The following is a 12,461-nucleotide window of genomic DNA, read 5'->3' on the forward strand; positions in this document are numbered from 1 at the left end:
TAAGAGAGACAGAGTAGATGGTAGACACAGGGTGGATGTAAGGAGACAGAGTAGATGGGTAGACACAGGGTAGATGTAGGAGACAGAGTAGATGGTAGACACAGGGTAGATGGTAGACACAGGGTAGATGTAGGAGACACAGTAGATGGTAGACCACTGAGATGAAGAACACAGTAGATGGTGGACACAGGGTGAGATGTAAGAACACAGTGGATGGGTAGACACAGGGTAGATGTAAGGAAGTGGTAGACACAGGTGAGATGTGAGACACGAGTGGATGTGAGACACAGTGAGATGTGAGACACAGTGGATGGGAGTGACACTGGTGGTGGAGAGCTGGGTGATGTGGGGAGACACGAGTGGATGTGGGCCAGGGTGGTGTGGGGACACAGGGTGAGCTGGGGTGAGATGTAAGAGACACAGTGGATGGTGGACCTGCCAGGTGTGGAGTCATGGAGACACAGTGGATGTGGAGCCTGGGGTGGATGTGAGACACAGTGGAGTGGGGAGGATGTAGAGGTGATGGTGGATGTGACAGTGGATGGTGAACCTGCAGGTGGATCTGGGGACGAGTGGATGGTGAGACACAGGGGTGGATGTGAGGAGCACAGTGGATGGTGAGACAGCAGGTGGATGTGGGGACACAGTGGATGGGGAGACACAGGTTGGATGGAGGACAGGTGGGATGGTGAGGCCAGGGATGTGGGGACACAGTGGATGGTGGACACAGTGGTGGGCTGGGTGGATGTGGGGACACAGTGGATGGGGAAGTGGATGGTGAGACACAGGGTGGATGTGGGGACACAGTGGATGGTGGACCTGCAGGTGGATGTGGGGACCTCAGTGGATGGGTGGCACAGGTTGGATGGGGAACACAGTGGATGGTGGACACAGGGTGGATGTGGGGACACAGTGGATGGTGAGACTGGGGTGGATGTGGGAACTGCAGTGGATGGTAGACACTGGGGTGGATGTGGGGACAGAGTGGATGGTGGAGACACAGGGTGGATGTAAGAGGTGGATGGTGGACACAGGTGGATGTGGGGACACAGTGGATGGACACCTGGGGTGGATGTGGGGGACACGGTGGATGGGAGACCTGGGTGTGGGGAGACACGGTGGATGGTGGACTGGATGTGGATGTGGGAGCACAGTGGATGGTGGGCACAGGGTTAGATGTAAGAGACAGAGTGGATGGTGGGCCACAGGGTGGATGTAAGAGAGTGGATGGTGGGCCTTGGGGAGTGGATGTGGGAGACACGGTGGATGGTGGACACAGGGGTGGATGTAGGGACACAGTGGATGTGCAGGGTGGATGGGAGACAGTGGATGGTGAGACATGAGGTGGATGTAGAGACAGGTGGATGGTGAGACACAGGGTGGATGGAAGGACACAGTGGATGGTGGACACAGTGGATGGGTGAGACACAGGTGGATGTAAGGGACACAGTGGATGGTGAGACACAGTGGATGGAGTGAGACGGGTGGATGTAGGGACACAGTGGATGGTGGGCCTGGGTTGGATGTGGGGACACAGTGGATGGTGGGAGACTCAGATGTGGAGACACAGTGGATGGTGGGGCCTGGGGTGTGTGGAGACACAGTGGATGGTGGACTGCAGGTTGGTGTGGAGACACAGTGGATGGTGGACGCAGGGTGGATGTGGAGAGTGGTGTGGGCTGGAGTGGTGTGGAGACAGGTGGATGGTGAACACAGAGTTGGATGTGAGACACAGTGGATGGTGGAGACACAGGTGGATGTGAGACACGGTGGATGGTGGACACAGGTTGGATGTGGGGACACAGTGGATGGTGAACTGGGGTGTGGATGTGAGACAGGGTGGATGGTGAGACACAGTGGTGGTGGACCTGTGGATGTGGGGAACAGCAGTGGATGGTGGGACACAGGTTGGATGTGGGGACACAGTGGATGGTGGTGGGCCTTGGAGTGTGGGGACGCAGTGGATGGTGTGGATGTAGGGACAGGGTGGATGTGGTGGTGGATGTGGGGAGCAGTGGATGGGGGCCTGGGTTGGATGTGGGGACACAGTGGATGGTGGGCAGGATGGTGGTTTGCAGTGGAGTGGTGGACACAGGGTGGATCTGGAGGACAGTGGATGGTGAGACACGGTGGATGGTGAGACAGGTGAGTAGAGGGACAGGTGGATGGTGAGACACAGGGATTGGATGTAGGACACCAGTGGATGGTGGACGCAGGTGGATGGAGACAGTGGATGGTGGACGCAGGTTGGATGTGGGGACACAGTGGATGGTGGGTGTGGATGTGGGGGTTGGGTGTGGGCAGTGGATGGTGGGCCTGCAGGGTGGATGGGGCAGTGGATGGGGAGACACAGGTTGGTGTGGGGACACGGTGGTGGGGATGGTCCAGAGGTTGGTGGTGAGACACGGTGGTTGGATGGTGGGCCTGGGGATGGATTGTGGGGAACAGGTGGATGGTGAGACACAGGTTGGATGAGAGGGCAGTGTGGATGGTGAAGCTGCAGTGGTGGTAGACCATGGTGAGATGTGGGGAGCAGTGTGGATGGTGAACCAGGGGTGGATGTGGGGACACGGTGGATGGTGAGACCTGGGGTGGATGTGGGGACACGGTGGATGGTGAGACACAGGATGTGGGGACACAGTGGATGGTGAGACTGAGGTTGGTAGAGGGACACAGTGGATGGTGAACAGGTGGATGTGAGGATGGGTGGATGGTGGGGCCAGGGTTGGTGTGGGACACAGGTGGATGGTGGGCCCTGGATGTGGGGACACAGTGGATGGGGAACTGGGGTGGATGTGGAACTGCAGTGGTGGGCCTGGGGTGGATGGGGACAGGTGGATGGTGAACACACAGGGTGGATGTGAGACAGAGTGGATGGTGAACTGGGTGGATGTGAGGACAGGTGGATGGTGGGCCTGAGGGTGGATGTGGGGACACGGTGGATGGAGACCGGGTGGAGATGTGGGGACACAGTGGATGGGTGGACGCAGGTGGATGTGGGGACAGGTGGATGGTGGACACAGGGGTGGTGTGGGGCAGTGGATGGTGGGGAGCAGGTGGATGTGGGGACACGGTGGATGGTGGACGCAGGGTGGATGTGGGGACGCAGTGGATGGTGGGCCCTGGGGGTGGATGTGGGGACCTGGTGGATGGTGGGCCTGGGGTGTGGGGACGCAGTGGATGGTGAGACAGGGTGGATGTGGGGACAGGTGGATGGTGGACCTGGGATGTGGGGAGACACAGTGGATGGTGAACCTGGGGTGGATGTGGAGACACAGTGGTGGAAGACCTGGGTGTGTGAGGACACGGTGGATGGTGGAACCTGGGGTGGATGTAGGACACGGTGGATGGTGAACCTGAGGTGGGTTGTGGGACGGTGGATGGTGAGACACAGTGGAGTGGTGAGACGCAGGTGGATGTGGGGACACAGTGGTGGTGCAGGTGGATGTGGGGGCAGTGGATGGTGTGTGTGGGGACACGAGTGGATGGTGGACCTGGGGTGGATGTGGAGACAAGGTGGATGGTGGACCTGGGTGGATGTAGGGAGCACGTGGATGGTGGGCCAGGGTGGTGTGGGGACAGTGGATGGTGGGACACAGGGTGGATGTAGGGGCAAGTGGATGGTGGACACAGGGTTGGATGTAAAGACACAGTGGATGGTGAAGACACAGTGGATGGTGGGATGAGGTGGATGTGGGGACAGGAGTGGATGGTGAGACACAGGTTGGATGTGGGGACACAGTGGATGGTGAGACCGGGGTGGATGTGGAGACAGGTGGATGGTGGACATGGGTCAGGAGTGGATGGTGGGCCTGGATGATGGGGACTGCAGTGGATGTTGGAGCCTGCAGGGATGGTGTGGGGCTGCAGTGGATGGTGGACCCAGGTGGATGTGGGGCACAGTGGATGGGAGACAGGTGGATGTGGGGACACAGTGGATGGTGGAGCCTGGGGTGGATGTGGGGAACACAGTGGATGGTGGACACAGGTGGATGTGAGACACGTGGTGATGGTGAAGACTGGGAGGTAGATGTGGGGACAGGTGGATGGTGGAGACTGAAGTGGATGGTGAGACGCAGGTGGATGTGAGGACACAGTGGATGGTGGACGCAGGTGGTAGAGGACAGGTGGATGGTGGGCCTGGGTTGGATCATGGGGACAGCAGTGGATGGTGGACTGCAGGTGGATGTGGGACACAGTGGATGGGTAGACACAGGGTGGATGTAAGAGACAGGTGGATGGGTGGGCCACAGTGGATGGGTAGACTGGGGTGGATGTTGGAGACACAGTGGATGGTAGACACAGGGGTAGATGTGAGACAGAGTGGATGGTAGACACAGGGGTGGATGTAAGAGAGCAGTGGATGGTAGACCTGGGGTGGATGTGGGAGACACAGTGGATGGTGGACACAGGGTGGATGTGGGGACACGGTGGATGGTGCAGGTGAGATGTGAGGGACACGGTGGATGGTGAGACACAGGTTGGATGTGAGACACAGTGGATGGTGAGACGCAGGTTGGATGTGAGGACACAGGTGGATGGTGGACGCGATTGGATGGGCAGGTGGATGTGGGGACGGTGGATGGTGGACGCAGTGGATGGTGGACGCAGGTTGGATGTGGGGACACAGTGGATGGTGGACCTGGGTTGGTGCAGGGTGGATGGGAGACGCAGTGGATGGTGGACGCAGGGGTGGATGTGGGGACACGGTGGATGGTGGGCCTGGGGTGGTTGGGGACACAGTGGATGGTGGACTGAGGGTGGATGTGGGAGACACAGTGGATGTGGAGCCTGGGGTGGATGTAGAGACAGAGTGGATGGTGAGACACAGGTTGGATGTGAGACACAGTGGATGGTGAGACACAGGTTGGATGTGGGGACACAGTGGATGGTGGACACAGGTTGGATGGGGGAGGGATGAGTGGATGGTAGACACGGTGGATGGTGAGACCTTGGGTTGGATGTGGGACACGGTGGATGGTGGACGCAGGTTGGAGTAGGGACAGGTGGATGGTGGACCTGGTTGGTTTTGGGGAACAGGTGGATGGTGGACACAGGGTGGATGTGGGACGCAGTGGATGGTGGACACAGGTTGGATGTGGGGACACAGTGGATGGTGGACACAGGGTGGATGTGGGGACACGGTGGATGGTGGACCTGGGGGTGGATGTGGGAGCACGGTGGATGGGGTAGACACAGGGGGGATGTGGGAGCACGGTGGATGTGAACTGGGGTGGATGTGGAGGACACAGTGGATGGTGGATGCAGGTGGATGTGGACACGGTGGATGGTGGACACAGGGTTGGATGTGGGGACACAGTGGATGGTGGTGCAGGTGGATGTGGGACACGGTGGATGGTGGACGCAGGTGGATGTGGGGACGCAGTGGATGGTGGACACAGGGGTGGATGTGGGAGACACAGTGGATGGTGGACACAGGGGTGGATGTGGAGACACAGTGGATGGTGGACACAGGGTGGATGGTGGGCCTGGGGGTGGATGTGGGAGACACAGTGGATGGTGGACACACAGGGGTGGATGTGGAGACAGGTGGATGGTAGACACAGGGTAGATGTGGGGACACAGTGGATGGTGGACACAGGGTGGATGTAAGAGACAGGTGGATGGTGGACACGGGGTGGATGTAGGGCACAGTGGATGGTGGACACAGGGTGGATGGTAGACACAGGGGTGGATGTAAGGACACAGTGGATGGTGAGACACAGGTGGATGTGAGAGTGGAGTGGATGGTGGGCAGGTGGATGTGGGGACAGGGTGGATGGTGGACTGCAGGTTGGATGTGGGGACAGGTGGATGGTGGACGCAGGATGGTGGACGCAGGTGGATGTGGGGACGCAGTGGATGGTGGACACAGGTGGATGGAGAGGATGGGGATGGTGGACCAGGTTGGATGGTGGACGCAGGGTTGGATGTGGGGACAGGGTGGATGGTGGACACGGGTTGGATGTAAGGATGGGTGGATGGTAGACACATGATTGACATACTGTACGTGGTATACAGTATTCATAGGGGAGACAAAACATATAACGTACCTGTATCGACCCCAGTCCAGATGAGCTTGGCTTAGGTAACCTAATGTGATGAACTTATCGTTGTCTTTGTTGATGCGACGCAGCGCCTGTTTCCACTTCTTGACTGCCGCCAGGTGCTTCTGTTGGTTGTACAGCCGCACCCCTGCTCCACCTGTGTGTGTGTCAGTTACTGTACTGTACTGTACTGACTGTACATCACCCCTGCTCCACCTGTGTGTGTGTCAGTGCTATGCTGTACTGTACATCACCCCTGATCCACCTGTGTGTGTGTCAGTTACTGTACTGTACTGTACACATCACCGCTGCTCCACCTGTGTTTGTGTCAGTTACTGTACTGTACTGTATCACCCTGCTCCCACTGTGTGTGTGTCAGTTACTGTGCTGTACTGTACATACCCCTGCTCCACTGTGTGTGTCAGTTACTGTACTGTACGTACATCACCGCTGCTCCACCTGTGTGTGTGTTCAGTTACTGTGCTTACTGTACATCACTGCCACTTGTGTGTGTGTGTCTGTGCTGTACACACCCTGCTCCACCTGTGTGTGTGTGTGCTGTACTGTACTGTACATCACCCTGCTCCACCTGTGTGTGTGTTGCAGTTACTGTACTGTACTGTATCCACACTGCTCCTGTGTGTGTGTCAGTTACTGTACTGCACTGTACATCACCCCTGCTCCACCTGTGTGTGTGTCAGTTACTGTACTGTACTGTACATCACCCCTGCTCCACCTGTGTGTGTGTGGTGCTGTACTGTACTGTACATCACCCTGCTCCCCTGTGTGTGTGTCATTGCTGTACCGTCATCACCCTGCTCCACCTGTGTGTGTGTCAGTTACTGTACTGTACTGTACAGTCACCCTGCTCCACCTGTGTGTGTCAGTTACTGTACTGTACTGTACTGTACATCGCCCCTGCTTCACTTGTTTGTGTGTCAGTTACTGCACTGTATTGTACATCACCCCTGCTCCACCTGTGTGTGTGTCGGGTTACTGCACTGTACTGTACATCACCCCTGCTCCACCTGTGTGTGTCAGTTACTGTACTGTACTGTACATCACCCTGCTTCACTTGTTTGTGTGTCAGTTACACTGTACTGTACTGTACATCACCCTGCTCCACCTGTGTGTGTCAGTTACTGTATTGTACTGTATATCACCCCTGCTCCACCTTGGTTGTGTTTTGTCACTTACTGTACTGTACTGTACATCACCCCTGCTCCACCTGTGTGTGTGTCAGTTACTGTACTGTACTGTACATCACCGCTGCTCCACCTGTGTGTGTCAGTTACCACCACATCACCGCTTCTCCACCTGTGTGTGTGTTGTTACTGTACTGTACTGTACATCACCCTGCTCCACCTGTGTGTGTTGCTATTACTGTACTGTACATCACCGCTGCTCCACCTGTGTGTGTGCCGTTACTGTACTGTACTGTACATCACCGCTGCTCCACCTGTGTGTGTGTCATGTATTGCATACGTACATCACCCCTGCACCACCTGTGTGTGTAAACATGTACTGTACTGTGCATCACCCTGCTCCACCTGTGGGTTACTGTACTGCACTGTCATCACCCCTGCACCACCTGTGTGTGTGTCAGTTACTGTACTGTACTGTACATCACCCCTGCTCCACCTGTGTGTGTGTCAGTTACTGTACTGTACTGTGCATCACCCCTGCTCCACCTGTGTGTGTGTCAGTTACTGTACTGTACTGTACATCACCACTGCTCCACCTGTGTGTGTGTCAGTTACTGTACTGTACTGTACATCACCCCTGCTCCACCTGTGTGTGTGTCAGTTACTGTACTGTACTGTACATCACCGCTGCTCCACCTGTGTGTGTGTCAGTTACTGTACTGTACTGTACATCACCCTGCTCCACCTGTGTGTGTGTCAGTTACTGTACTGTACTGTACTGTACATCACCGCTGCTCCACCTGTGTGTGTGTCAGTTACTGTACTGTACTGTACATCACCCTGCTCCATCTGTGTGTGTCAGTTACTGTACTGTACTGTCTGTACATCACCCCTGCTTCACTTGTTTGTGTGTCAGTTACTGTACTGTACTGTACATCCCCTGCTCCACCTGTGTGTGTCAGTTGCTGTACTGTACTGTACATCACCCTGCTCCACCTGTGTGTGTGTCAGTTACTGTACTGCTGTACATCACCCTGCTCCACCTGTGTGTGTGTCAGTTACTGTACTGTACTGTACTGTACATCACCCCTGCTTCACTTGTTTGTGTGTCAGTTACTGTACTGTACTGTACATCCACTTCTCCACCTGTGTGTGTGTGTTACTGTACTGTACTGTCATCACCGCTGCTCCTGTGTGTGTGTCAGTTACTGTACTGTACTGTACATCACCACTGCTCCTGTGTGTGTGTCAGTTACTGTACTGTACTGTACTGTACATCACCCCTGCTCCACCTGTGTGTGTGTGTTTCTGTACTGTACACATCACCCCTGCTCCACCTGTGTGTGTGTCAGTTACTGTACTGTGTACATCACCTGCTCCACCTGTGTGTGTGTCAGTTACTGTACTGTACTGTACTGTACATCGCCCTGTTTCACTTGTTTGTGTGTCAGTTACTGTACTGTACTCACATCACCCCTGCTCCACCTGTGTGTGTGTCAGTTCTGTACTGTACTGTACATCACCCCTCTTCACTTGTTTGTGTGTCAGTTACTGTACTGTACTGTACTGTACATCACCCCTGCTTCACTTGTGTGTGTGTAGTTACTGTACTGTACTGTACTGTACATCACCCCTGCTCCCTGCTGTGTTGTGTCAGTTACTGTACTGTACTGTACATCACCCTGCTTCACTTGTTTGTGTGTCAGTTACTGTACTGTACTGTACCCCCTGCTCCACCTGTGTGTGTGTCAGTTACTGTACTGTACTGTACATCACCCTGCTCCACCTGTGTGTGTGTCAGTTACTGTACTGCTGTACATCACCCCTGCTCCACTGTGTCAGTTACTGTACTGTACTGCATCACCCCTGCTCCATCTGTGTGTGTGTCAGTTACTGTACTGTACTGTACATCACCCCTGCTTCACTTGTGTGTGTCAGTTACTGTACTGTACTGTACTGTACATCACCCCTGCTCCACCTGTGTGTGTGTCAGTTACTGTACTGTACTGTACATCACCCCTGCTTCATTTGTTTGTGTGTCAGTTACTGTACTGTACTGTACATCACCCCTGCTCCTCCACTTGTGTGTGTGTGTGTGTGTGTGTGTGTCAGTTACTGGACTGTATGGTATTGTGCTGTGCTGTAAATGTCATCAGTCTTGTTTTACAATTTTGGAAATGTGTTCCGACACCCACTGTGAGGTTAAACAGGTTGGCTCTTTGGAGACACGGGTTATAACAGGGGGTGTAGGAACACATTGACGCAACTGTACGTGTGTATTATTCTGTACTGTACAGTCACAATCTAAAGTTCCTACACCCCCTGGATGGGTGTTCGCCGAGGCCAGGGTGATCGGACGCAGACTAGTTCAGTAATGTGGTAACGAGGCACTACGATGGTGAGGTTTACATACCACCACCACAACACTCCGAGACTCACAGCACACGAGCACAGGAAGGAACTTATTATGAACTTTGACATGGCATGAACTTGCATATCAAATGCATTCATAACATTGTTGCCACACATAACAATAACATGTTAAGATTGGAGCATGAAAAACTTTGCCCAGTCCCAAAACACTGACTTGGAACCACTAGATGCGAGTCCTCGTATTACACATGAATCATCAGGGCAGCATATATAAAGGCTGGCCGGCGGCCGAATTTCGTCAAGAGGGAGTAAGCGGTCAGTCGACAAGGTGAGGCCTATACATGTATAGATATTACCATAACTCTGGGAATATTATGGTTTCACACATACTAGGATTTCATACTGTCATGTTTACAATATTTAATGGTGCATCAGTAACTACATTGGAGCATTTTGGCTTGGAATGTTGCAATTCACATTAACCATGGTATCACAATTTTTGTCTGGTCCGGAGCAGCGACTTTGCCAAAGACCTCGACCCTCAAGTAGATGCCTGGCCGTGTGCCATCATTAGTGACTACTTCTTGGTCACTTGCCTTGTTTCCTGTCTACTGCTGCTTTTAATTTTTAAATTTCACATCATACTGGCACAGAGGTCACCAATATTACAACTAGTTACGCATACGATTATTTTTTATTTTCACCTGAATGATAAATATCTATGACGTCCTAATCATGGTGTTTGGTAACTTGGAGCTAATTTCAAACAGATATGGATATTCTGGCTGGAGGACGTGGGCTACGTCCACCTAACACTCGAGCCAATCGCCCGGAGTTGATAGCCAACAGAGCTCTGATAGTGGGTCACTACTATGATTATTGACTGTTAATATGCATCTTTGTGATGGGACTTATTCTTTGTCTAGTAGTGTCACGATACTTTTAGTCCATCAACACGTGATTTTTATCAACATTCATATTTCATAAATGGGTCGAGAACAGCCCAAGTTTCTCATGCCTCACTCCAATATTGCTATTGTTATGTGTGCCAACAATATTATGAATTAAATCATGTTATGCAGGTGCATGTCATGTCAAAATTCGTAAAAAATTCCTTCCGTGCTCGTGTGCTGTGAGTCTCAGAGTGTTGAGGTGGTGGAAAGTTTGCGTCCGATCACCCAGCCTTACCTCAACCCTGGCCTCGGCGAACACCCAGCCAGGGGGGTGTCGAAAATTTCGATTGTGATTGTACATCATCCCTGCTGTACCTGTGTGTGTGTGTGTGTGTGTGTGTGTGTGTGTGTGTGTGTGTGTGTGTGTGTGTGTGTGTGTGTGTGTGTGTGTGAGGGATACATGGAAGGTAGGTGTGGGGGACTGTAGAAAACTGCCTCTATGACACTTTTGTGGGGAAGTGAGCCTTCTTTATAAAGATACAAGAAAAGAATATATAGGTATAAAATTTATGGTACTGTAGTGGTGCGGGTCTCTGCAAACCATGGCCGAGGCAGTGGTGGTAGGCCTAGTGCACATGTGTCAATTTGCATACATGTGATACTTTTCGTTCAAGAATTCTACTCTTTCAGTTGTGGGAGATGGGTTGAGAGGAGGTGTGAGTGAGGATTATAAGGAAATAAGAGGGAGGGGTTGTGGGTGAGGGATTATGAGGAGGGTTGTAGGTATGGATTATGGGGGAGGGGTTGGGGTGAGGAATAGGGAGTGGGGGGGGTGAGGGAAGGGGTTGAAGGTGAGGATTATGAGGGGAGGATGTAGGTGAGGAATATGAGGGAGGGTGTTGGGGTGAGGGATTATGAGGAGGTTGTGGGTGAGGAATATGGAGGGAAGGTTGTGGGGGTGAGGGAAGGGTTTAGGTGAGGGATTATGAGGAGGATGTGGGTGAGGGGTTGTGAGGAAGGGGTGGGTGGAGGGATTGTGGGGAGGATTATGAGGAGGGATGTGTCGGTGAGGGATTATGGGGAAGGTGTGGGGTGAGGATTATAAGAAGGGGTTGGGGGAGATGGGTTGGAGGAGGGGTTTGAGGGAAGAGGGAAGGGTTGTGTGGGTGAGGGATTATGAGGAAGGGTTGTATGGGTGAGGGATTATGAGGGAAGGGGTTGTAGGTGAGGGATTAGAGGAAGGGTCGTGGGTGAGGATTATGAGGGAGGGTTGGGGTGAGGGATTATGAGGAGGGGTTGTGGGTGAGGGATTATGAGGGAGGGTAGGGGTTGGGTGAGGATTATGAGGGAAGGGTTGTGGGTGAGGGATTATGAGGAGGGTTGGGGTGAGGGATTATGAGGAGGGGTTGTGGGTGAGGATTATGAGGGAGGGTTGTGAGGAATGAGGGAAGGGTTGTGGGTGAGGATTATGAGGGAGGGGGTTGGGGTGAGGATAGAGGAGGGGTGTGGGTGAGGGGATTTGAGGAGGGTTGGTTGTAGGTGAGGATTATGAGGGAGGTTGTGGGTGAGGATTATGAGGGAGGGTAGGGTGAGGATTATGAGGGAGGGGTTGGGGAGGGATGTGAGGAGGGGTTGTGGGTGAGGGATTATGAGGAGGGTTGGGGAGGGATTATGAGGGAGGGTCTTGGGTGAGGGATTATGAGGAGGGGTGGGGTGAGGGATTATGGAGGGAGGGTTGTGGGTGGGATTAGAGGAGGGTTGTGGGGTGAGGGATTATGAGGGAGGGGTTGTGGGTGAGGATTGAGGGAGGGATTAGGGGTGAGGGATTATGAGGGAGGTGTGTGGGTTGGGGGTGAGGGATTATGAGGAGGTGTGTGTGGGTCAGTGGGACAGGGGTGAGGGATTTGAGGAGGTGTGTGGGGGTCAGGGATTGGGGTGAGGAATATGAGGAGGTGTGTGTGGGCTGGGGATTGTGGGTGAGGGATTATGAGGGAGGTGTGTGT

The 12,461-nt window shown here is 53.7% G+C and overlaps 2 protein-coding genes across 2 annotated transcripts; both read right to left on the bottom strand.

Moving 5' to 3' along the window:
• Positions 1-1,552: 1,552 nt before the first annotated feature.
• On the bottom strand, positions 1,553-3,790 carry LOC121874620 (proline-rich extensin-like protein EPR1). Its single transcript, XM_042378849.1, has one exon. It carries the CDS (start codon positions 3,788-3,790, stop codon positions 1,553-1,555), a length of 2,238 nt encoding a protein of 745 aa, XP_042234783.1.
• Positions 3,791-4,150: 360 nt separating this feature from the next.
• LOC121874621 (proline-rich extensin-like protein EPR1) lies at positions 4,151-6,028 on the bottom strand. The gene has a single exon (XM_042378850.1). The coding sequence runs from the start codon at positions 6,026-6,028 to the stop codon at positions 4,151-4,153; it is 1,878 nt and encodes a 625-aa protein (XP_042234784.1).
• Between the last annotated feature and the right edge of the window lie 6,433 nt (positions 6,029-12,461).

Source organism: Homarus americanus, unplaced genomic scaffold, assembly GCF_018991925.1.
Source record: "Homarus americanus isolate GMGI-L3 unplaced genomic scaffold, GMGI_Hamer_2.0 scaffold34360, whole genome shotgun sequence".
NCBI lineage: Eukaryota > Metazoa > Arthropoda > Malacostraca > Decapoda > Nephropidae > Homarus > Homarus americanus.